The sequence below is a fragment of the Cnephaeus nilssonii genome (assembly GCF_951640355.1).
Source record: "Cnephaeus nilssonii genome assembly, chromosome: 5".
NCBI lineage: Eukaryota > Metazoa > Chordata > Mammalia > Chiroptera > Vespertilionidae > Cnephaeus > Cnephaeus nilssonii.
Genome location: NC_137076.1, coordinates 53,718,480 through 53,743,099, shown reverse-complemented (window position 1 = coordinate 53,743,099; position 24,620 = coordinate 53,718,480). Strand labels below are relative to the sequence as shown.

Here is a 24,620-nt window from a genome sequence, read left to right as displayed (position 1 = left end):
AGAACCCCAAACAAAAGGAATCCAAAGAGGATCACACCAAGACACATCATAATTAAAATGCCAAGAGCAAAAGACAAAGAGAGAATATTAAAAGCAGGAAGAGAAAAACAGTTAGTTACCTACAAGGGAGCACCCATATGATTGTTAGCTGATTTCTCAACAGAAACTATGCAGGCCAGACGGGAGTGGCAAGAAATATTCAAAGTGATGAATAGCAAGAACCTACAACCAAGACTACTCTATCCAGAAAAGCTATCATTCAGAATTGAAGGGCAGATAAAGAGCTTCACAGACAAGTAAAGCTAAAGGAGTTCATCACTGCCAAACCAGTATTATATGAAATGCTGAAAGGTATTCTTTAAGAGGAGGAAGAAGAAGAAAAAGGTAAAGATAAAAATTATGAACAACAAATACATATCTATCAACAAGTGAATCTAAAAATCAAGTGAATAAAAAAATCTGATGAATAGAATAAACTGGTGAATATAATAGAATCAGGGGCATAGAAAGGGAGTGGACTGACAATTCCCAGGGGGGAAGGGGTGTGGGGGGTGCAGGAAGAGACTGGACAAAAATCGTACAACTATGGATGAGGGCAGTGGAGGGGGGGGGTAAAGGCAGAGGGTGGGGTGGGAACCGGGTAGAGGGGAGCTATGGGGGAAAAAAGAGGAACAATTGTAATAATCTGAACAATAAAGATTTATTAAATTTTAAAAAAATATATAATTAACAAAACTAATCTAGAAACTCATAGGATCAAACAAGAAAACAAATCATTCCTATGTCTGGATTTTTTTTTTTTATGTGAGGATATGTGATGGTTATAAACCTGTAAATTCTGTAACACAAAACACGAATGGATGAAACACCAGAGCAGTGGAGCAAAGTCTGCTTTCCCAGAGACTCCTGGACGGCACTCGAAATCCTTTGCTGGTTGTTAGCAGTTTAACAAGCATTGCATGAGAACAGGCCCAGGCGTGGGGGAGAATCTCAAGTACAAGGCAAGACTATTAAGGATGTCAAGTGTGGTCTCAAAGAGGCGAGAACCGAGGAGAGTGAAAGCACCACTTACCACTTGCATGGCGGAACTTCGGGGAGGATGGGGCTCTATGAGTAGCTGAGAAGGCGTCTGTCCAAAGCTTCGGATTTGAGCTTCAACAGCCTGAAAAAGGCATGGTCAAGTTTGAGGGTTAAGAGGTGCTAATCACAGGCAATAGAACCACAACTGTCACCTGAAAATGTCATTCCATACTTCTGGCTTGTTTCATGCTGAAAATCAGCCTTGTGTTTCCACAGTGGGGCTGAGCACCTGGCAAGGGCAGTGAGGGTGAGGTCATCCTGTAGTACTGTGGGAGCCATTCCTGCAAAATCCTGCACAACTTTCTCATCTTGCTCAGTGATATGAAACAGAAACCAGCTATTACAATCAGAAATTGTCCTTTTTGGCTTCATTTCTGTTTTCTTGCATTTTTTTGCTGCTTGCATCATCCCCGATGACTAAAGCTAATCTTTTACAGGTATAGAGAAAACCCATTGTGGCTTTGATTCTAGGCCCCATTTCATCCTGGTCAGTGGAAAGGAGGAAGAAAGAAACAGAGCACCTGTGAGAATGGCTTGATGCTATTAGTTTTGCCATAGGAAGAGCATTGTTGTTGACAGTCTCTTTGAACTTAGGTGGCTAAGCAACAAAGTAAAAGCCATATGTTGCATCCAAGCATGCGATGGTTAAACCAGAAACTAAACATGTGTGTTATGTGTGTGCCCTGTTCGAAAGCTGTGTGCATGCACCCTGTGCAAGGCACTCCCCTCCCAGACTCTCCTGCACACCTCTACAGATGCTCACTTTCCTTCACCAACGACCCCCCCCCCCCAGCAGGGAAACTAGGAAATGCCAGATGCCATCACTGTCTGTAATTATTTGACTTGTTTACTTGTTTATGTTGGATTCCTCCCACTGAAATACAAGGCCCATGAGAGCAAGGACCATATATATCTTCTTCACTGTTGGATACATAAACTGGTTGAATAGATGCTATGCTATGTGTGAGGGAGGGGGAAGCAGAGATATATAAAGACTACTTTTACACCTCCCCAGTCACTGTTCTTAACTTCCAGGGTAGCAGGATGAAGAAAGTCCCAGATTCATACGAGAATGTATGTTCATCATGTTATTTTTTTAACCCCTAAGAAAACAGGTCTTCAATTTTTATATGCTCTGAAGGGCTGTAGTAAATTAATAAATCATAAACAAGAAAATATCATCAATATCCAGCATTAATTTCCTTTTTTTATTTGAAGAGAATAGCACTAATAACCTTTTACAATGAACTTGTATGAAACAATGAGCAATTCACTCATGTGTGCACTCAATGATCATCAACTATGTACACAGACAGGTCTCAATGTCTGAAGAATGTCTTCCTAATACAGGAAACAGGGTAAGTGTAATTCGATGTTTGAATAATAGTTGGATGCATTCAGTCCAGGAAGTTCAGGCATGCTCTGTGACTTGTGTGGGCAGTTAGGACTGGGAAGCACCTCTGTGAAAGCTGAGGGGTATGGTGGAGCAGCCTGGGTTTTGAAGTCAAACGGACTGTGTGCAAATCCTGAATGCACACCACTTATAAGCTATGTGACCTAGGGTAAGTTATTTAATCTCTCTCAGTTTCTATTTTCTCTCCTGTAAAATGTGGGTAATCATAGTGCCCACTTCATAGTGTTATATTGCAAATTAAATGATACAAATGTAAAAGTACAGCAAAGTGCTTAGTACAGATTAGATGCTCAATACTATGCTGTCAACAAATATTCATTGAGGGCTACTAACACAACAATAATGAATCTTTATTTAGTACTTACTACTTACCAGAAACTTTTCTAAGTGATTTACAATCATATCATCTCATCTTTAAACTGTATGATGTGAGTACTTTGTTATATTCATTTTATAGATGAGGAAAATAATGCACAAACAACTTAAATATCATGCCCAAGGTCACACAGTAATTAAGTGGCAGGCTCAAAACTGGCGCCCAAGCAACTTCATTCTAGATCTCGTACTCTCAACCATTCAGCTATCCTTTCTCCATATCTGTAAGGGCCTACGGCAGGGCCTGGGGATAAGACTAAGCACACAAAAAAACACAAACCATGAGCTTACAATCTAATGAATGAATTAATAAGGCATCTCTATTATCACCATCATTATTGCAGTACACTAAGTTTTTTTCAGACACAATCAGTAGAGCAGTGTGGCTAGGCAAGAGCTGGGAGGTAAGACAAAGCCTAGAATTTAGAAACAAGAAAAGAGGCCAATAGGAAGTGAAGAACAGAGACTAGGACCATTTCAGAACTGTATCTCAAGGTGTTTTTTTTTTTTTTTTGATGGGGGAAAATCAATTTATGATCAACATCAAGGAGAGTCTTGAGGTTGAGGAAGAAAAAATACAACAAAATGGCAACGTGAAGCCTAGAAGTAGTCACAAAGAAGAAAACTGGGGCACTGTTACTTTATGATATGTAGATTTGGGGGCTGAGTTGATGAACGTGAGCCTTATGTTTCTGTAAGAGCAGTTAGCAAAGCCAGTGCCCTTTCCCTTGACCACTGCCTCTGGTGGTCCCTGCCCACCAGCCCAATGCCTGTTCCCCTATAAGGGAGAGGGGGAACAGGCCGTTTCTGCACTTGGCCTATGTTGTCGGAGGTTCAGAGTGCTAACCCTGACTTTACAAATTACCTGCTGTGTGACCTTGGACAAGCAGCCTAATCCTGTTTCCCATCTATAAAACAGAGATAATAATAACGCCCAGCTCATAGAATCATTTGGAAAATTAAATAAAATAATAAAGTGCTTAGCACAGTACCTAGCACATACAAAGCACTAAATGAAATGCTATATTGTTATTAGGTGTGGGGCTCAGTGTGATCCCCATTTAACACAGCTAGAATAGGGAAGGGATAAATACTTCAGGAGTTTATGATGATAATGATGAACACATTATTTCAGAAAACTGAAATCTGGATCAAGGTTTCAAAATACACTGCAGAGTTAAGCACCCGGAGACAGATCTCTTTAGAGCACTCTAAAACATAAGGAATTATATGCCCTAATCCTGGTGGAAGCTGTGGTATTTGGAAGAACGGGAAGAATATGCAAACCATGACCCAAGGAAAAATAAAAAAAGTCCTGGAGACTGATGGCTTTGAGCAATGACAAAAAGAAAAAAAAAGTGAAACTAATTGCTTTCTTTTGAACTTGCATATTTGAGAGAGTGGTAAAGTAATGAATGGAAATACAGATTTCTGTTAGGGAGAACTAGTTTGGCAGGAGAAAGACAGCACATTTAATGTCAGAGGTGAAATCTGAAGTGATAGTGATAGCCATCTCTCCAGGTCGAGATGTGCAATGCAAAAGGAAAGCCCAAGACTGGCTCTGAGGTGAGAGATGGGGGCATTGATCTGGGTGTCACAAGAGAAATTTAAGTCAATGGTCTTTTCCTCTCACTGTGGAGATTATATATATTTCTTGTTTGGAGCAGCAGAAATGACTTTTTCAAATGAAATTTTACATGAAACTCCAACATATAAAAAACACAGAGATAAGGCTGTTCTACTTAGAAGGTGGGAGAAGCTTTATTAAGCTTCCTCAGCAGCTCCAGAGATGATTCTGAGAAATAGTAGGGCTTTGCAGCACAGTTAGAAACCCAGTGGTTAAGCTGCAGAAAGCAAATACAAGAGACACACTCACACAAGGACCCAGAGCTGAACCCTAGGAAACACAGGTGTATGGTATAATATGGAGGAGACAGAGAGGAGGGATTGGTAGTGAGGAGCAGGATAGGATGATAAGGAAGCCGATGAAGAGAGTTCCAATGACAGAGTGGTCAGCAATGCTAACTACTATAGAGAAACCAAGAATACAGACATTACTACATAAAAACCTTTATTAGAGGCCCACAAAGATTTGTGCAAGAATAGGCCTTCCTTCACCTGGCTGCTGGCACCAGATTTCCTCTGGCACCCAGGACCCAGGCCTTCGCTCCGGCCGGAGTCGGTCCGGCTGGCCAGGGAACCTGCAGTCTTCGCTCCCAGCCCGAGCGGTGCCAGTGAAGACTGCAAGCTCCCTGGTAGCGGGGCGGGAACTTCTGCTGCGTCTTCGCTCACAGTGCTGGGGCTGGGAGCTTGCAGCCTTGCTGCCAGCGAAGACTGCAAGCTCCCCGTCCCGCCACTGGCCACGAACATCCACTGCGTCGCCATGGTGACACAGTGGAAGTTCCTGCCCTGCTACTGGGGAACCTGCAGTCTTCACTCATGGAGCTGGGGCTAGGAGCTTGCAGTCTTAGCTCCTGGCCCGAACACCACTCCTGTAGCTCCCTTGGCCTCCCGCCCTCCTCCTCATAGCAGGTGCCCTGCCCTGCTTGGCTGCTCCATGCCTATGTATGCAAATTAACCTTCCATCTTTATTGGGTTAATTTGCATACTTACTCCTGATTGGCTGGTGGATGTCGCAGAGGTACAGTCAATTTGCATATTTCTCTTTTATTAGATGTATATTTAATGTAACTGGTCTTAATACTACATACCCTGCTTTGTATTTAACACTGTTTTGAAATAAAAGAAATATTGATGAGAAAACTTTAAAAAATACCAATCTCCTCTCTTAAACACTTAAAGTCTTAACATCTATAATAATAAGTGTAATATGCTAATTAGATAAGATGGCCGAACAGTGGAACGACTGTCTGGACGACCTTCCGGATGAAGCTGGGGCTGCGAGGGCCGAGCCCCTTTCATGAATTTTGTGCATTGGGCCTCTAGTTTTAATATAATTTACACATTATAGACCTCTTTGAGGAAAATACTTTTTTCTTTTTTAATTTCAGAGGGAGAGAGAGAGAGAAAGATAGAGAGAGAGAGAAATTTGTTGTTCCCTTATTTACACATTCTTTGCTTGATTCTTGTATGTGCTTTAAGAAACTGAGCTACCAGGCCAGGGCTTAAGACTTTTTTCAGGTCGTGTAATATAGAGGCCTCATTATTCTGTCTCCATAACAGAATACAAGCTATATTATCCAACATATGTAAAAAATAATTCTCTTTCCAAGTCCTCAAGACAACTAAAAAGATTATAGAATTCTTAGACACAAATGCTTTATTTCTTGACTAACCTTTAAATTGTTGGTGATAAAAATACAATAGAAAGAGCTTTTTCAAATGTGAAAAGTATGGAATAAGATTGTAAGGCAATGGCTATAACCCAAATATTTATAGTCACACTTTATATCATCAAATGATAATTCTAGATCCGTCTCATTGCATCTAAGACTCACCTGCCATTTTTTATGCACCTTGATCTCTGAAGCAGTTTCCACTGCTGATCACCCCCAGTCCACACTCTTTTTTTCTGGGGCTTCCATGCCCTTACACTAGCCTGGCTCCCCTTTATTCCACGTTTACTCTGTCTTTTGCTGATTTCTACTTTTTCTCAGCCATAAATGAACTCATCACTGCGAGTTCTCTTTTAGTGCTCCCATTTTTGCAATTTAAACTTTCTGTCCTGGAAACCTTTTCTATTGTCATAACTTCAAACCTTACTTCTGTTTGGACGATTTCCAAATCTAAAACCAGAGGACCATTGATTTCTATGACGAGTCCACTTACACTTTTGCCTGATGCCCGTCTACGCATACATGTGTGTGTCTCAGCACACCTGAAATTAACATATCTAAAATCTGGAAAAATTACTGTTATTCCAGCATTCCCCAGTCAAGGGTTAGACTCCTCTTTTCATTTTTTAATGCTCAAAATCTCACTGCCATTTAAAAATGTTACCTCTTTCTTTCATATACAATCAGTCACCAGAACCAATCACTTCTTTTAGAAAATTTCTCATATTCATCACTCCTTTCTGAATCCAGGTTCCTTATAATTTTAGGTATTGAGACTATGGCAATGGTCTCCATTTAGTTTTCTCCTTCAGTGTACACCAAGTTTGCCCCAGTTCTCCTTTATGCAATATTCCCTTGATCAACGTCTTTATTTGATCCCCAGCACTTGAAAGATAAAGGCCTGATGCCAGGCAGTGAAGGTCTTTCTACCTCTCCAATGTTCATTCCTTCATCCAACTCCCTTTCAGTGTTCCTTTTCAGCAAGGCTCATTTTCTTCCACAAATATAAACCAGCCATGCCTACCTTCTATCATTGCTCACACCACTGCCCTTCCTAGAATGGCCACCCTCATCTTTAATTTGCTAAGACCTACCCATCTCTAGGAGACCCTGTTCGCCTTGTTGGTGAACATTTCCCAATCTTACAGCTTGTTCACACTGCCAATTACACACTTGATTTGGGCTTCCTTGTAAAGTTAACCTTTAATAGATTACTAGTCTGTCTCTACAACTAGACATAAGGGTCAGAATAACATATATTGTAGAGTTGTGCAGCAGGTAGAACAGTACCTTGCACCTAGTATTCACACAACAAAAAAGTTTACCAAGTGTCTCCTCTATAGAAAGTTCACCCAGACTCTCAGCCTCATCTAGGGTCGTACTGGGATAAAATTGAGCTTGAGAGATGAGCACAGTTCTTGAGGGGAAAATAGGCGTGCAGGGGAGGATGGAATGTGTTATGCAAAGGCTGACAGCTACTATTACCAAGAGACCAAAAGAGCCTTTCAGGGAAGCTCTGAAAGATGTCACTGAAGGTGGTGATTCTCATTTCTTCAGCTCACACACCTGAGGGACGTGGCAACACTCCAGTGTCTCACCAAAGCAGTGAGGCCAAGTCAGAAATCCTGGGGGAAATGTGCGATTGAAAAAAGCCCAGCAAGTAACTTGGCCTATCACTCTCTCTTCACTTTTTGCTTTAGCCCTTTGCATAGAGCAACAGAAAATTTCAAAGGGAGGTTTAGAAATCACAGAAAACACACAGGTGTGAGGTTTAGGAAGTGGGATTGGTAATAGGGCAGCCAAATGAACTCTACCAAATGCCTAAACTGTTTTGAATAAACTTCCCTTTGCCTAGAGAGTTTTAATGCTAGGTGTTATCTTTTAAACATTTAAATTTGCAATGGAAGAGGATGATGAATCCCAATGTACCCATTAGTTAATTTCAATAATTATTAACACATTTGGCCTTCAGTCATCTTAAAGGAGCTCAGTCTAGGCCAGTGGTCGGCAAACTGCGGCTTGCGAGCCACATGCGGCTCTTTGGCCCCTTGAGTGTGGCTCTTCCACAAAATACCATGTGCGGGCGCGCACGTACAGTGTGATTAAAACTTCGTGGCCCATGCGCAGAAGTCGGTTTTTGGCTCTCAAAAGAAATTTCAATTGTTGTACTGTTGATATTTGGCTCTGTTAACTAATGAGTTTGCCGACCACTGGTCTAGGCCCGTGGTCGGCAAACTGCAGCTCGTGAGCCACATGTGGCTCTTTGGCCCCTTGAGTGTGGCTCTTCCACAAAATACCATGGCCTGGGCGAGTCTATTTTGAAGAAGTGGTGGTAGAAGAAGTTTAAGTTTAAAAAATTTGACTCTCAAAAGAAATTTCAATCATTGTACTGTTGATATTTGGCTCTATTGACTAATGAGTTTGCCGACCACTGGTCTAGGCCATATGAAAAATAAGAGAGTATTCCTGCCTTTAAGCAGTTTATTTATTTATTTATTTTTTTTACCTCTACTGCGAATCTACACCGAGAACAAATATTCTACAATGACCAAAAGTTATAAACATTAGCCAGTAGCCTCATCTTTCTTTGGTGGGGGTTAAACACAACTAGACTTGCAAGGAGATGTTCAAACTTAAAGTTGGAAATTTGATTATGTAACTTCTCTAGTAAAAATCTTTCCATCCAAATTCCTTATCCTGAGGTGGCACCACAGCACAGGGTTAAGTCTGCAGACTGGAATCAGACCCCCTCAGCTCAAACCTTAGCTCTCACACATTAGCCGAGTGACTTTGGGCAAGTCACTCAACCTCCTATGCCTTAGTTTTCTCATCTAAAAATGGTGATAATAATAGTGGGTATTTTATTGGGTTTTTGTGAAGATTAAATGAGTTAACATAAGACAACAGTTCTTTACACATTGTAAGATATCAGTAAGCGTCTCATATTATTATAGCATACACATAAAAGACTTTAAACACAGTGGCTGGATAGGGTTAAGCAAGCATTTAACAGATGTTACCAACTACTCAATTAAGATGAGTAATAGAACTTAGCTCCTCTCTGTGTTCCCAGTCTCATCCCCTGCCACTGTCTTCTCATACTCTATAATGTGAGAGGTAATGTGTCATATGGCATTTGTATATATTGTTTTCTTTTCCTATTCCCCGTGTGGTTGCCCTTTTCTCATTCTTTGGGAAATCTCTTTCCCATTCTCATCCAAACTGTTGCTGTCCCTCCCTGTCGCTCTTGGAGCAATGTGCATACTAACAACTTATCTAACATTCTAAATACTGGTTTCGTTTCTGTCTTATCAATTACACTGGAAATCTCCTCGAGACCAGAGACTGCCACATATTTCTATGCTTCTGGGGGCTTGATGTATAGTAGATGCTCAATTCACTTAATGAATGAATGGCCATCTAAGTCAACATAATTCAGTGGGATGCAGCTAAGAAATATACTTCTACCACCATTACAGAGCAGTCCACCATTGAATAAAACATTCTATTAAACATTTCTACTAAAAAGCTTCCTTTATTATGTAACATTCTTATTCATCAATTCCCAATTATTTCTGTAAATAGCCTGTTACTACTTTCTATAATAAAACCTGAATTCAGCAGGCAGCATTCCAGATGTTGAAATACATAGCAATAAAAAAGACTATGCAAATACCTCGAGACAGTCTAGTAAAACCACATTATTTATATTTTATAAACAGCATCTCAAATATTACCTAGAGAATTTATTAATGGATTTCCAAATGGAAATATTATGAAAAGATTTTCAACAGGTTGTGTATTCTATTGTTTTCTGTGGCAACTATTGCATACTTGCATGATTTTAAGGCTATATATAGAGAAAGAGATAGTACATCTGAAAGAGAATACAGATACACACATTAGATTCAATGAAAGGAAGAAAGATAAAGAAAATAAATAAAGGTCAAGGAAAGCAGACTTGGCTTAGTGACAATGAAGTATTTGGCTTCAATTTAATAATGACTATTTTAGTCTCTCTGAACTAGTCTTTTTAATCTGAAGGAGGAAACAATTTTACTCAATACAACACTTAGTAACCAACAATAAAGTCGTAAAATTTTATTTTAAGATGGATTTGGGGAAATTACAAACATATGGACACAGTTAAAATAAACACACATGCACACTGCCTTTTTTAAGCACACAATTCTGAAAATGAATTTTTCCCCTATGTATTTACATCTAAAAGCACTATAAAATTGAGATAGAGAAATTTTAAAAAATATATTAAGAAAAAAACATGCCATTTATTAATATATTAAAATTTTTTTACATTACCAAGAAAATTCTAGAAAGCTGTCTTAAGATTCTCGAGAAACTCTTTACCAAGAAATGTTTAAAAATTCAAACAAGACTTCATATTTGGATTTCAGTCAACTCGAATTTCAATATTTTAAGAGTCACATTAAGACACCAGTGATTCCATCACATTTATATGTGTTACGTATCATGTTCACTTATGCCCGTATTCCTCTCGCCCTTCCACATTTGAACTTAAGCTGGAGAACAGCCTGTTGGATATTCCACTCAAAGTTTACTGATCAACGTTCTAGGTGACCAGAGCAGTGCCCTTTGGGGCCACTATGACATCTAGCTCTGGTATCAGCAAATCTAAAAAGTGCACTACTCAAATGACTGCTTAGTCAATTCTATGTTGGAGTTGGTGCAGACTAACACTTAACCTATGAAAGAAATACAAAGTTACCTTTTAGTAGTCAGAGCATTAAAGGCATCAAAAATTTTAAAGGGGAGGGGAGGGAAAAAAAAATAACATAAAAGCCTAATTCAAATTTTTAAAAAGGAATCATTTAATATTGAAATGTAAATATTCAAAGTGCCCTAGAAATAAAAAATAATATATAAAATTCAAACTTTTAAAACAAAGGAAATAGCCTATCAAAAAAAAATGTCATGGCTATAATAGCATATGAAATATTTAAAACTCAACCAGATGAATGTTCAAAATATAGACCAGACGATATTTAATCAGCAAAATATACAAAATAATCCATAGAGAAAAGGGCTATGGTGAAGAAATAAGTTAAATTAAAGAGAAATCTATGTAAATTCAGACGTGAAAGACTTTTTCTTTAATTTTGAGAAATTAGACATAGAGAAAAACAATAATTTGGTTTTTATGTTTTCAAATAAAGATTGAGCTATTGATTCCAATTTTATAAATTCTCATAAGGAAAGAATTAGATGAATGCAAAAAATATTTAAAAGTATTATAGCATCCTATAACAGTAAAAATTAGGGAAAAGCTACTTAACCTGTGATAATGAAATACTATGTAGTCAGTTGAGTTGAGCTGAATATACCTGACATGGAAAGTAGTCTGCAATATACTGACAAAAGAAAAATTCCTAATTATGAAAGAATATAGGATGTGATCTCAGTTAGGTAAAAACTTCAATTTAAAAATATAAACACACATATACTTACGTGTGTTATGTGAGTTCACATAAAATTAAAAAATTAAAAAAGAGAAACTAGAAACACTCTTTACCAAGAAATCTTTATACATACATGGATACACACATATAAAATCTGGAAGAGAATGTACCAAACTATTGTCAGCTGTTATTCCTGGTGAGGTTTGGCTTCTCACAGAAAGCAAGTGTGAGAAGCCAAAAAATAAAGAATAACAAAAATAAAGAATAACAAAACCTTTTTATTTTGAAAAAAATTCTAAAACTAAAAAACTGTAATAATCTAAAGAAAAATCTGTCAACATCAGATAGAGTTTTATGAGGTTTAATTTTCCCATTCATAGTGTAGCCAGAAGAACTTTTTAAGCATCTAGGAACAACTCTAGTTGATAAATTGGTTGTAACAATGAAATCAGCAGACCTTGCTATAAAGTTAATTTTATTCTTAGTTCATTTCCTAATTTATTTCTATCAGATTTCAAGGAGCCATTAGTTTTAGCAACAGTTTACCATCATTTAGTATAAATTAAATATTTAGAAAGGTGTATACATATTATAAGTATATGCTTTTTACAATGCAACAGGTATCTGGAGACATAAAAATGTCATGATGGTATTGAGTATATAAAGAGCAAAGAGAAAGAGTAGCTTGCTAAATATTGTAAAACATTAAAAAAATAAGAATGCAATGATAAGAATTCAAGAGAAAGAGAAAATTAGGGTGGGAAAGGGGTATTTTTACTTACACATCTACTCAATAGTATTATGGAAGTTACTAGGGTAAAACTAACTAATTTTAAGTTTTGAAAATATTCATGGATTTCCCATTAGTGCCTTTAACTGAGCCTATACATTCCAGGCACATTAAATCGAAGCCTCGCCCAACCTCACTACAATCTCCACTTCTTGTAGCTGTCCATCCACTGCAGCATAATCCCAGCTGCCAATCTGAAATAAACCAGCTAGTCAGAGCAGACATAACCAACAGAAACAAATGTCACTCAATAATGTTCAGCGGCACTGTGCTCATGGATAATTTCAAACAGTATCTCTGTCTAGAACATTGATGTACTCATTCAAAACACCTCCATCTCCAGCTACTGGAAATGAGTAGATAAAGCCGCCTGCCTAGAAAAATAAGTGGAATGCCGCTTCAAAGGACTTTCCAATGTTAAGAGGCAAACACAGTGAAACACAGTGGAAAGTTCTTAAAGAAAAATCAGGGGAATTAATTTTCTGCATTTAACAGTTTAAATTGTTTCATAAAACCAGAAAAATATGGTTAAACTATGTCATAGAAAGAAGCAGTCATTTGGTCATTCATTTGGTAAGTATCATTTAGTCTATTTTCTCAATAGTATTTGTAAGCATCCACTACAGGAAAACACTGAAATGAGGTTCATACAGTGAGAAGTCAGATTGACTTCAAATAACTTAAAATGTGAAATGCAACACACACACACACACACACACACACACTTACTTCAATTACACAGTACTGGCAGGGACAGAAAGAGGTAAGAACAAATTTACTGTTATTACATCCTATATAATAAAGAGGTAATATGCAAATTGACCCTCACACCCTCACAAGATGGCTGCCTACGATCAAGCCAGCAGGGGGGTTAGTTAGGGACGACCAAATGACTGAACAAGCAGGCTGCGTGGGGTGAACAGACTGGCAGGGGGTTTAGTGAGGGACGACCAAACGACTGAATAGCAGGCTGTGTGGGGTGACCAGGCTGGCAGGGGGGTTAGTGAGGGACAACCAAATGACCGAACAGCAGGCTGCGTGGCACGACCAGGCCAGCGGGGGAGCTGTGAGGGGTGACGAGGCCAGCAGGGGGAGGCAGTTGGGGGCAACCAGGCCAGCAGAGAGGGGGTAGTAAGAGGCGACCAGGCCAGTGGGGGTTGGGGGGCAGTTAGGGGCGAGCAGGCCAGTGGGGGGGGGGGTGCAGTTGGGGGCAACCAGGCCAATGAGGGGGGAGCAGTTAGGGACGACCAGGCCGGCAGGCAGGTGAGCGATTAGGAGCCAGCGGTCCAGGATTGTGAGAAGGATGTCCAACTGCCAGTTTAGGCCCAATCTCAGGGATCGGGCCTAAACTGGCAGTCGGACATCCCCCGAGGGGTCCAGGATTGGAGAGGGTGCAGGCTGGGCTGAGGGGACCCCACCCTGTGCACGAATTTTGTGCACCGGGCCTCTAGTAGTTTAATAATACTTAACATTTAAAAATTTTTCACTTGACTCAAATGTTTCACAAATACTAATAGAATGTCAGTTGCTGCTTTGCACTGATAATGAAAAGTAAAAGTAGTGATCATACTCTAAGAAGAAATATATTCTTTGGTAGAAATAAAAGAAAAAAAAGTTGTTATTCTGAACATTTAGAAAACTGTCATACATACAATCTTATATAGATTTTTCCAGTCTATGAAATTTTTTCTTCACCTTAACCTTTCTATAAGCTTGTATTTAGTTTAAAATTTAGAGAACAAAATTCAATCACTTGATTTGAAACTACTTTTCTCACTCTTGATTTAAAATGATGTATCAAAGCCCAACCTGCGTGGCTGAGGGGTTGAGCATCAACCTATGGGCTGGGAGTTCATGAGTTTGATTCCCTTTCAGGGCACATGCCTGGGTTGTGGGCTCTCTTACTAGTGCAAGAGGTAGCCGATCAGTGATTCTCTCTCATCATTGATGTTTCTCTCTCTATCTCCCTCTCTCTTCCTCTCTGAAATCAATAAAAACATTAAAAAATAAATGAATAAAAATAAAATGATGTAACATAAAATCATACACTTGAATTCTATATAATCTTATTAACTAATGTCACCCCAATACATGTAATTAAGAGTTTCAACCTTTTGCACTCAGATGTCGAGTGTGACTCGACACAGTTAGCATTAGAATAAAGGAATCAAGAAAAAAGCAAGCGAGTGCAAAGGGTTAAAAATAATTATCACTGAAACCATTATAAATGTAATATAATCTCAATAAAATAAAATAAAGTAAAATAAAATAAAATAAAATATGGTGCCTAAAGGAAGCAGAGGTTCATGACAGAAATCATCAGCATAACAGAATTGCTCCTTGGATTGTTAATAGTGAAATAAAATCACAAAAATATCAATACTTTGCTGCTATGTGTTTGGATGCGCAATTCAGCCAGAACTATTTAACAAAGAAGTCTGCAATAGGCACAAAAGATAGCAAAAAACATAGATTAGCTTTACTGACAACTCTGATGTCCATTTGGTTCACTAAGGGAAATGTTGATTATTGTGGTTTTGATATACAAAAAAGTCTGGCATAATTTCAATGTATTTTTTATGTAGGTTTTCAATTAAAACTTGACTAATCCTTACAGTTTATTTGGCTTTTCATTGTACAGTTCCTGCCCTGCACTGTGTCAAATATGCCATCTGGGTAACACACTTCTGGCCAGAGATGCTGCAGCATTATGTCTGTAACACTGGATTGTGGCTGCATAAAACCTTACTTTACTGCATTCAATACTTCTAATTTACTCTGTTGCTATAACCATCACAATCATGTTGTCCTATTGTCCTTCTCTTAAATCTCCCTGTAGTCACAAAAAAAGACTCCTGCCCCACCTGCTTGAACTGGGCTGGCAGACCATTCCCCCAACTATTTAACAAATGTTAACAATGCTATAAATACCAATTGTGTTTATGCTTTCTGAAAGATTCACTGCAGCCAGTCTTCTGCAACAGCGTTAGAGCTGAAATAAGCTGTTGACTCCCACCATGAGAGTGATTGAATTCTAAGCCAAAAATGCTTTTCCTTGGATAAGATATCTGATTTGCTACTGCTGTCATGAAGCTGAGGTCATGTAAACTTAAACACTGCTGCTGCTGCTTTTGGAAAACAGACCTTCTCAGAGTGATTATGTGTTGCTCAAACAGCATTTGGAAGGATAAATTTAGAAGAGAGAAAACCAGCCCCTGACACTAAACACAACTCAGAAATTTCAGGTCTGACTTCCATGTTGAGACCCATCGCATATAATCCTTTAAATGGAGCAACATCATGGCTCTCCTGCCCCTCTTCCCTACCCATCTATGTAAAAAGAGCTGAGTTCCATTTTACAAAGGAAATGAATGTCTTTAATTTCTGAACTCACATAAACATTGTATTTGTTTGAAAAGTAAGAGAGAAAATGACATTTCCAGAGGAAATGTAGGAAGGACTTATGGCGAGGGACACGATGAAACACCATAGACAATATTGTTTATATTAATGTTGCTCCTGAGCAACACCTATCTGCAGTGTGTCAGCAGCCTTTGAACCGCCCCCCCCCCTTGCACCCCGACTCACCCCAGGCTCTGCTCGTGGACCCCTTACACAATGGCTGCTCAGACCCCATTCTCTGCCTCTACTTTCCCTTTTGTCAAAACCTATTACCAAATCCTGTGCACAGACAGCTGCATGATTGGAAAGGGTTCTTTAAAAACACACACACAAGATTTGTAAGCAAATAAATGATCTCTGATGATAGAATTTTAAGCATTAGCAAATGCAATGTATTCTGTGGCAGAGGCTTCTTCGGTACCTATCAAACCACATGATGCAGGAACTGTCATAGCTGATGTCAGCATATGACTCAGGCATTAGTTAACAAAGTCCAAATTGGGGGTGAGGCCTTTCCACTTTTACTTTATACTTTCATATTATTTGAATTTTATACAGTTAACATGTATTACTTTGATAAATGAGTTCTTAAAGCCCTTTATATAACTACTAGAGGCCCGGTGCATGAAATTCGTGCAGGGGGTGTGTGTGTCCCTCAGTCCAGCCTGCACCCTCTCCAATCTGAGACCCTTCAAGGGACATCCCTCTCACAATCCAGGACTGCTGGCTCCCAACTGCTCGCCTGCCTGCCTTCCTGATTGCCCCTAACTGCTTCTGCCTGCCAGCCTGATTGATGCCTAACCACTCCCCTGCCAGCCTGATTGATGCCTAGCTGCTCCCCTGCCAGCTTGATTGCCCCTAACTGCCCTCCCCTGCAGGCCTGGTTCCCCCCAACTGCTCTCCCCTGCAGGCCTGGGTCCCCCCCAACTGCCCTTCCCTGCAGGCCTGGTCGCCCCCAACTTCCCTCCTCTGCAGGCCTGGTCACCCCTAACTACCCTCCCCTGCAGGCTTGATCACCCCCAACTGCCCTCCCTTGCAGGCCTGATCTCTCCCAACTGCCCTCCCCTGCTGGCCACCTTGTGGCAGCCATCTTGTGTCCACATGGGGGCATCCATCTTTGACCACATGGGGGTAGCCATCTTGTGTGTTAGAGTGATGGTCAATTTGCATATTACTCTTTTATTAGATAGGATTTAATTACACACAGACACAAACACACACACACACACACACACACACACACACACCCCACTAAGTAGTAACCCCAAGATACAGAATTCACAAATCTTAGATCAAAAGCCTTCTTGCTTTTAGAAAAAAATGACAAGAACTACAATTAATGTGACATATCAAGATATTTTCCCTAAAAGTAGAAGTGATCTGACTGATCTTCAAATATGACAGGAAAAATGAAAAAATTAACTCAAATAGCTAAAAAGTATGACAAAAATCATAACTCAGTGAGTAAAATAGGAAATTAAGAGATTGGAGATACATAAAGATCGTTATACAAAGTCACTATCCTAGCAACAGCAAACATGGCCCAAAACCAGAAAATAATAAAAAAGACCTCCAAACAGCAAAAGCAGTCAGAATCCTTATCCTCATGTTAACGTGCATCACAGGTTCAGATTGTTAAGCAGAGACTTTTCCCCTCAAAAGAGAAAAAGAGTTGTGGGTTGGCTTTTACTCCTTGATTTTAAAGCTAAACAGAAAAGTAGCAAATGAAACAATTCCATGGTCTCACTAACCAAAGATAGTGACCATCTTTGGCTACATGACCATATGCATATGCACATGTAAAATTTGTGTCTCGTATTTCATAACATAATCTGTTTTTCACTGTACTATGGCAAAATATAATTCCATGGCAATACATGCAGACCTATAGAGCAATATTTCTGGTGCTATATATAGCACTCCACTGTATGGATTTACCAGTATTTATTAAACCAGTTCTCTATTGTTAGACATTTATGTGGGGTTTTAAAATATTTTTTTATTGATTTTTAGAAAAAGAGGAAGGTAGAGGGAAAGAGAAAAACAACAAACCCCGCAAGCTAGGCATGTGCCCTGACTGGGAATCAAATCAGCAACCTTTCACTGTTTGGGATGATGACCAACCAAGTGAGCCACAATGGCCAGGGCTATGTATTTGTTTTTAAAACATTGTATAATTGGACTTTTTTTTTTTTTGCATACTTGCTTAGTTATTCCTTTTGGTTAAGTGCTAAGTGCATGAATATTTTAAAAAGTGATACAGACTACTATAAAGACTCAACCTATTTTGACCCTCATCAAATATATAACAACGTCTGCTTTCAAACCAACATTAGGAACTTTCATGTTTTAAATCTTACATAATTTCATATGAATAAATACTGCTGAATTTTAAATTGAATTTCATTGATTACTAGTGAGGATAAACTATTTTTCATTTGTGGGTTGTATTTCATCTTTTGTGGAGTATCTGTTCCTGATATCTGGATGTTCAAAAACTTCAGTTTTTATGTAGCCAAATACATCCATTTTCTTAATGACTTTTGATTTTGATAGTAGCCTTACAAAATGGACCCTAACTGCTTATTTCAAGTTTATAAATCTACTCAGTTATATTATCTTCTAAGTTATAGTTTCACTTTTTTACACTTATAACATTCTTTATACCAAATATATATATATATATCATTTATAATTTCTTTCACTTTAAGATGTGAAATAGGGATCTGAATTAATTTATATTCTAGACAATTAGCTAGATGTCCTACATCACACATTGAATAAGAAAACCTTTTCCCAGTGATTTAAATACCACCTTTATGATACCCCCTCATATGTAATGTCTATTTCTGGAAGCTCTATTCTGCTCCACTGAACCTCTAAGTTCCTTCACTAAAACACATCTTGATTACTGTAGTTTATGTTTTTTTATCTGGTAGAGTAATCAAAACCTATTTATTTTACCTTTAATTTAGTTCTACCAAATCTGGTTACTTGGTTTTTCTGACTATTGCATCTAAGACACAATAAATTGTAGAGTAGGTGGAGGGGTGCCGGAAAGTAGACAGACATACTTGACACAGTAACAAGAAGTGAGAACTGATGGCTTGAGGGCAGAAATAGGGAAAAGATTAAAAGAGTACAAGAAGTAAAAAAAAAAAAAAAAAAAAAAAAGAGCACCATGGAATTCTTTAGTTTAAGGTCAAGTGTAGCACAGAACAATAATTAATATTAATAACAAAATATCATACTCTCTAATTATACTCCTCACTTCTCTTTGTTCACCATCTTACTGTAAAATGGCCTCTACTAAAAATGGTAGAACCATTGTTTTTCAAGTACACATATTATAAAAATTGACTATTCCCAATGCGAGTCAAGTCTCAACAGATTTCAAAGAGTATCATCCATACCACACTTTAGCTATAAATTCAGTTAAAATTAATAACAAAAAAATAAGTAGATTGGAGTTATGGAGACAATCCGCACTGAAGACATGACCTTTAAGCGTAGGCATACGTGACAAAGAACCAGCATGTGAAAATTGGGGACAGAGAGAACGGCTGTCCTAAAAAGGTGCTAAGTCAGTGATGACCTTCACCTGACTAGGAACAGAAAGAAGGTCAGTGGACAGGGCACATGAATGAGGAAGAGAATAGCATGGCATGAGATCAGAGACATAGGCAAGGCCGGATCATATGGATTGAGTAGGATTTTGTTCTATATTTAAGATGAAATAGGAAGGTTTAAATAGAGGAGTGACATGATCTGATTTACTTTAAACTATCACTTTGGCAGTCTCACTCAGAGCACATCACAATATATACAATTTTTAAAAATTTCTTTCTGACCTAGTAAAACTCCATCAATGAACTGTTTTATACTAAGGGCTAGATAACTGAGCTCTCAACTTTTGAATATAGCAAATATCATTTATATAAGAAATGATAGGTGCATTCTGGATAAGTTAAGAATATAAAAATGTTCTAGAAATCATGCCTATAAATATATACTATATTCTAAATATATTAAAGGAATTATTTAAGGAACATGCTTACATTACATTATTTTATTGTGAATGTGTTTTTTTTCCTTTAATAAAAATATTTATTCTTACTCATATCTCATCTTGAATTCAATTATCCTATTTTTTCTCTCCTTCTGAATTTCTTCCTTCCCTAATTCTTAGTGTTTTTTTAAATGGTGTTAGGCTCGGTAAGATCTTAATACATTTGATAAGTATGAAGGAAGATAAGTGAATGAGTCAAACCAAATTCTGTTTTATTAATCAGAAAATAACAAACTTTAATTATTTTTGTAACTTGTCTATAAAAGAATATATGTACTCATCACAAGAAAAATTATGTAACTGTCTATGATGATGGATGTTAACTAGACTTATTATGGTAACCATTTTTGCGATATATACAAATATTAAATCCTTATGTTATACACCTGAAACTAATATAACATATGTCAATTATACCTCAATTTTTTAAAATGCAAAAAAAAAAAAAAAAAAAAGAATGCTATGCTAGGCAAACAGCAGATTTAAAAAAAGGTAAAGGAAGAGAAAAAGGGAAAAAAAGAGACAGAGAAATAAAGGAGAGTAAAGAGGATTTTTAGATAAACAGCTAAAGATAAGAATATATCCTTTAGTTGGAGGTCACAGATATTTGAAAACATTAGCGTATTTGCTTGAAAAATAATTCTTTCAGCTGTGTGATCTATGCAAATGCAGACAATGTTGTATATTGATAACCCAGCTGTTTTCTAAAAATTAAAAACAACATAAAAGTTTAATGTGCTGCAGGCTGTTTCTCTGATTACTCTTTGTCCTCTTACGGTTATTATTTCTTTCGTTTAGTGCCTTTTTTATAGAGAGATTATTTTTATGATCACTTATTATACCATATGCATTAACCATTCACTGTAGAATAAAAGTTTCTCAAGTAGAAGGGGAAGGCATGACTTGTACGTAGACAACTTGCTTCTGGGCATGACTGTGTGAAGATCTAAGTTCCCAAATTAACATTAAAAGAACAGTGACCAGAAATATGCAATATATAGCTACTGAACAGAAATAAGTCTAGTCTAGTCTGCTTTTAATACTAGAAAGGTACAAATCTATGCTGGAACCATTATTGTGGTTTTGCAGAAATAATCCTATATAATTAAAGGCTCATATGCAAATAGACCGAATGGCAGAATGGCTGGTCACTATGACGCGCACTGACCACCAAGGGGCAGACGTTCAACGCAGGAGCTGCCCTCTGGTGGTCAGTGTGCTCCCACAGGGGGAGCGCCACTCAGCCAGAAGCCGGGCTCATGGCTGGCAAACGCAGAGGCGGTGGTGGGAGCCTCTCCTGCCTCCGCAGCAGGCGGACATCCCAAGGGCTCCTGGACTGTGAGAGGGCGCAGGCCAGGCTGAGGGCCGCCCCAGTGCATGAATGTTGTGCACCAGGCCTCTAGTGTTTTAATGTAAGTCAAGTATATGCACAAATCTACTAATATTGAAGATGTTAAAGCATCTCAGAGGAACGAGATTCGGAAGAAAAGATGGTGTAGCCTGCAGATGGGGGTGGAAGTAAATTAGGAGATGGCAATAGTGGGAGTTTTACAATTGGCAGGAGGCCTGTGACAAGACTTGACTTGGAGGCTGTGCAGGCATGTGGTTGACCAGGGTGAGAGTAGTAGGACCTGCCTCCCTGGGTCTCTGTGTATAGCTTTGCTCCACTATCAAGGTTTAGAAGGAATCAGTGTGTATGAGGGAAGAGGCCATCTGTGAGCAACCTCTGAAACAGTGCCTACTACCCCCAGGCATTCTGAATCCCCTCACCCAGTCTTATTTTCTTCATATCACTTATTACTAAATAAAATTAGTCTTTACTGTTGATTTTCTGTGTACCCCATTAGAAAGTGAGCTCCCTGAAAGAAGGGACTTTGTCTGATTTTCTTGTTTATCTCTGTATTTTCAGCACCTTGAACAAAATGAGTATTTGTTGAGTAAGTGAATGAATAATGAATAAAAGAATAAACTGTCCCAATTCATCAGCCCTTTCCTTATCTATCCAAATTAGCCTAGATCCTCCATTTCAGTAGTATCCCTCTAACAATATCATCAATCACCCTTCCACATTCAATCCTTTTTTACATATTCCACCATATTTCCTGGCAAAATCCTCTTGCTCTCTCTCTCTCTCTCCCTGCATATATACTTTGCACACACACACACACTCCTTCTCTATTAAGCTTGTTCCTACACCTGCTCTCTTGCTGTTGAGAACACAGGAGAAAACAAGTGGAAAGGAAATATTTATTTATTCATTATTGGGAATTTGTTAAACACCCATCACTATGTTAGGCATGTCCAAAAGTATTATCTCAAATCTTCATAGTCTCCCTGCCTTCCCACCCAATTCATGCACACTTTCTCACACTGGTCCCAGGCTAACCTCTTTACTCTCAGACAAGGCACTACTGTTCCCTGCTGTCCAGGGCTTATCTGTGTTCTGGATTTTGTTCCTGTCCTCTTTCTCACTGAGTTTGGTAGTCTATTACGAGCTTTCTTTCCTGTATGCTTGACATCTTTCCTCTTTTTGGATCTTTTCAATAAACACAGAAACATGGTCAAATATCTAGCCATTTTAAAAAAAAAACCTCTTGAAGTACTTGTAAAAAATTTTAGTTTAGATTTTACCTTTCCCCATGGGGGGGGAAATCATTTGAAAGGAAAGGGTCAGACCTCTCTCCCAATATCCAGAAAGGAAGGAGGGGGACAGGAAACTTTTAGTAAAATAAATAAATGCAAATCTATATACTAAAAAAAAAACAAAAATCCCCAAAAAACAAAAATCCCAAAAAAACAAAAACAAAGCTCTCCCTTAGAGTGGTTGCTCATGGGTATGGGGTTTCTTATTGGGGTGACAAAAATTAGATTGTGGTGATGCTTGTAAAACTGTGAATATACAAAAAACTATTATATTGGACACTTTAAATGGGTGAATTGTGTCAAATGTGAGCTAAATCTCAATAAAGCTATTAAAAATTCTCCCTTCAATTATTTCCTTTCCCACCGTGTTTACTTGCTCAGAAACCATTCACAGCACAGCCCTGTACTGTCTAAGTTACTTTCTCTAAGGTCACCAAGGATTCTGAGAATAACCCAATGGGTACTTTTCAGTTCTTATCTGTTCAATCTTCTAGACATGTTCTAAAAAACCATACATGTGGTGTTGTAACCAACCTTCAATCCACTGCCTTATAGTACATGTAAAAATACTTTTTGTGGCATTTAAGTTCCTTGGTGGTCTGGCTCCTATCTATCTCTATCATCTTACCACTTTCGGTTCATTTCATTCTCCAGCTATAATCTCTTTAATCTATGTGTACATATCCTTTGCTCATGACTCTACCCAATATTCTTATTCATCTTTCAATCTACAGACCCAGCCTCTCATTTCTCAGAAAACATGCCTGGATTCTCCTGCCTAGGTTTAGTACCAATCCTCTATCCTTGTACATACATACAGTGTGCTTAACCCTATACTGAATTTATGACAGTATATCATACTTGTTTACCCACAAATATTTCCCCACTAGACAGTGAACTCCAGCTGATGAGGGCAGGGCCTTCAATTCCTTAACCTTATTACACAATTTGGGGTTTAGTGAAAGGTTGTTGAAAAAGGAATGAATTAATGACCTATTCTTGGTTTGTTTCTCCTTGGTTCACTTCACAGTGAACTCTGCATGGGTCCTCTAGGAAACGGTCTCTAATAACTTCTCTGGTGTTAACATTTTATGATTCTTTCTATGATGTAATCAGCAATTCCTATTCTTGTTATAGTTGTGTTTCCTAGCCCAGGGATTTAACAGTGAACAACACAAGGGAAGGAACTAACACTTGCTGAGTACTTATGATGGTATAGGGACCACTAGGCACCTACCATGCGCTATACCTCATATAATCCTCTAGGGCAGTGGTTCTCAACCTTTCTAATGCCGCGACCCTTTAATACAGTTTCTCATGTTGTGGTGACCCCCAACCATAAAGTTAATTTCGTTGCTACTTCATAACTGTAATTTTGCTACTGTTATGAATCGTAATGTAAATATCTGTGTTTTCCGATAATCTTAGGCGACCCTGCTAGCGGTTCTCAGCCTGTGGGTCGCGACCCACAGGTTGAGAACCGCTGCTGTAGAGCCGAAGACCAACAGTATGGTGATTGCCTGAGAGAAAGGGAGGTGGGTGGAGGAGAAGAAGGTAAAGGAGGATAAATGGTGATGGAAGGAGACTTGACTTAAGGTGGTGAACACACAATACAATATACAGATGATGTATTTTAGAATTGTATACCTAAAACCTATATCATTTTATTCACCAATGTCACCATAATAAATTCAATAAAAAGAAAAAGAATTGGCTAGACATGTTACATAAAAAAAAGCTTTGTGAATAAATCATATCTATTTATGATTAGTACATAAATAGTACTAAGTAATGAAGTACATAAATAGTACTTAGTATATAAATAGTACTAAGTAATGAAGTGATATATTCTTTAAAAAAGATCTACCATACTTAGAACACAGCAAGCCACATTATTAGAATGCATGCTGAATCTAATATAAATATATGTTTATATAACATCCTATATAATAAAAGCATAGTATGCAAATTGTCCCCTCCACTGGGAGTTTGTCCGGGAGTTCGACCAGGGGGCAGGGCCAGCCGGGGGAAGGGAGGGAGACCCTGGCTGGTGGTGGCAGCAGGCGGCCATGGGAAGGGAAGGAATACCTGGCCGGCAGCTGCTAGGGACTCT

At 38.5% G+C, this 24,620-nt stretch overlaps 1 protein-coding gene across 3 annotated transcripts in view; it reads right to left on the bottom strand.

Moving 5' to 3' along the window:
* Positions 1–24,620, bottom strand: part of LRBA (LPS responsive beige-like anchor protein) — a 563,043-nt gene that overhangs the window by 48,663 nt on the left and 489,760 nt on the right. For all 3 annotated transcript variants that reach the window (XM_079771501.1, XM_079771500.1, XM_079771502.1), the window contains exon 49: positions 1,073–1,162. In XM_079771501.1, the coding sequence (XP_079627627.1) occupies positions 1,073–1,162 (90 nt within the window). The remainder of the gene's footprint in view (positions 1–1,072; positions 1,163–24,620) is intronic.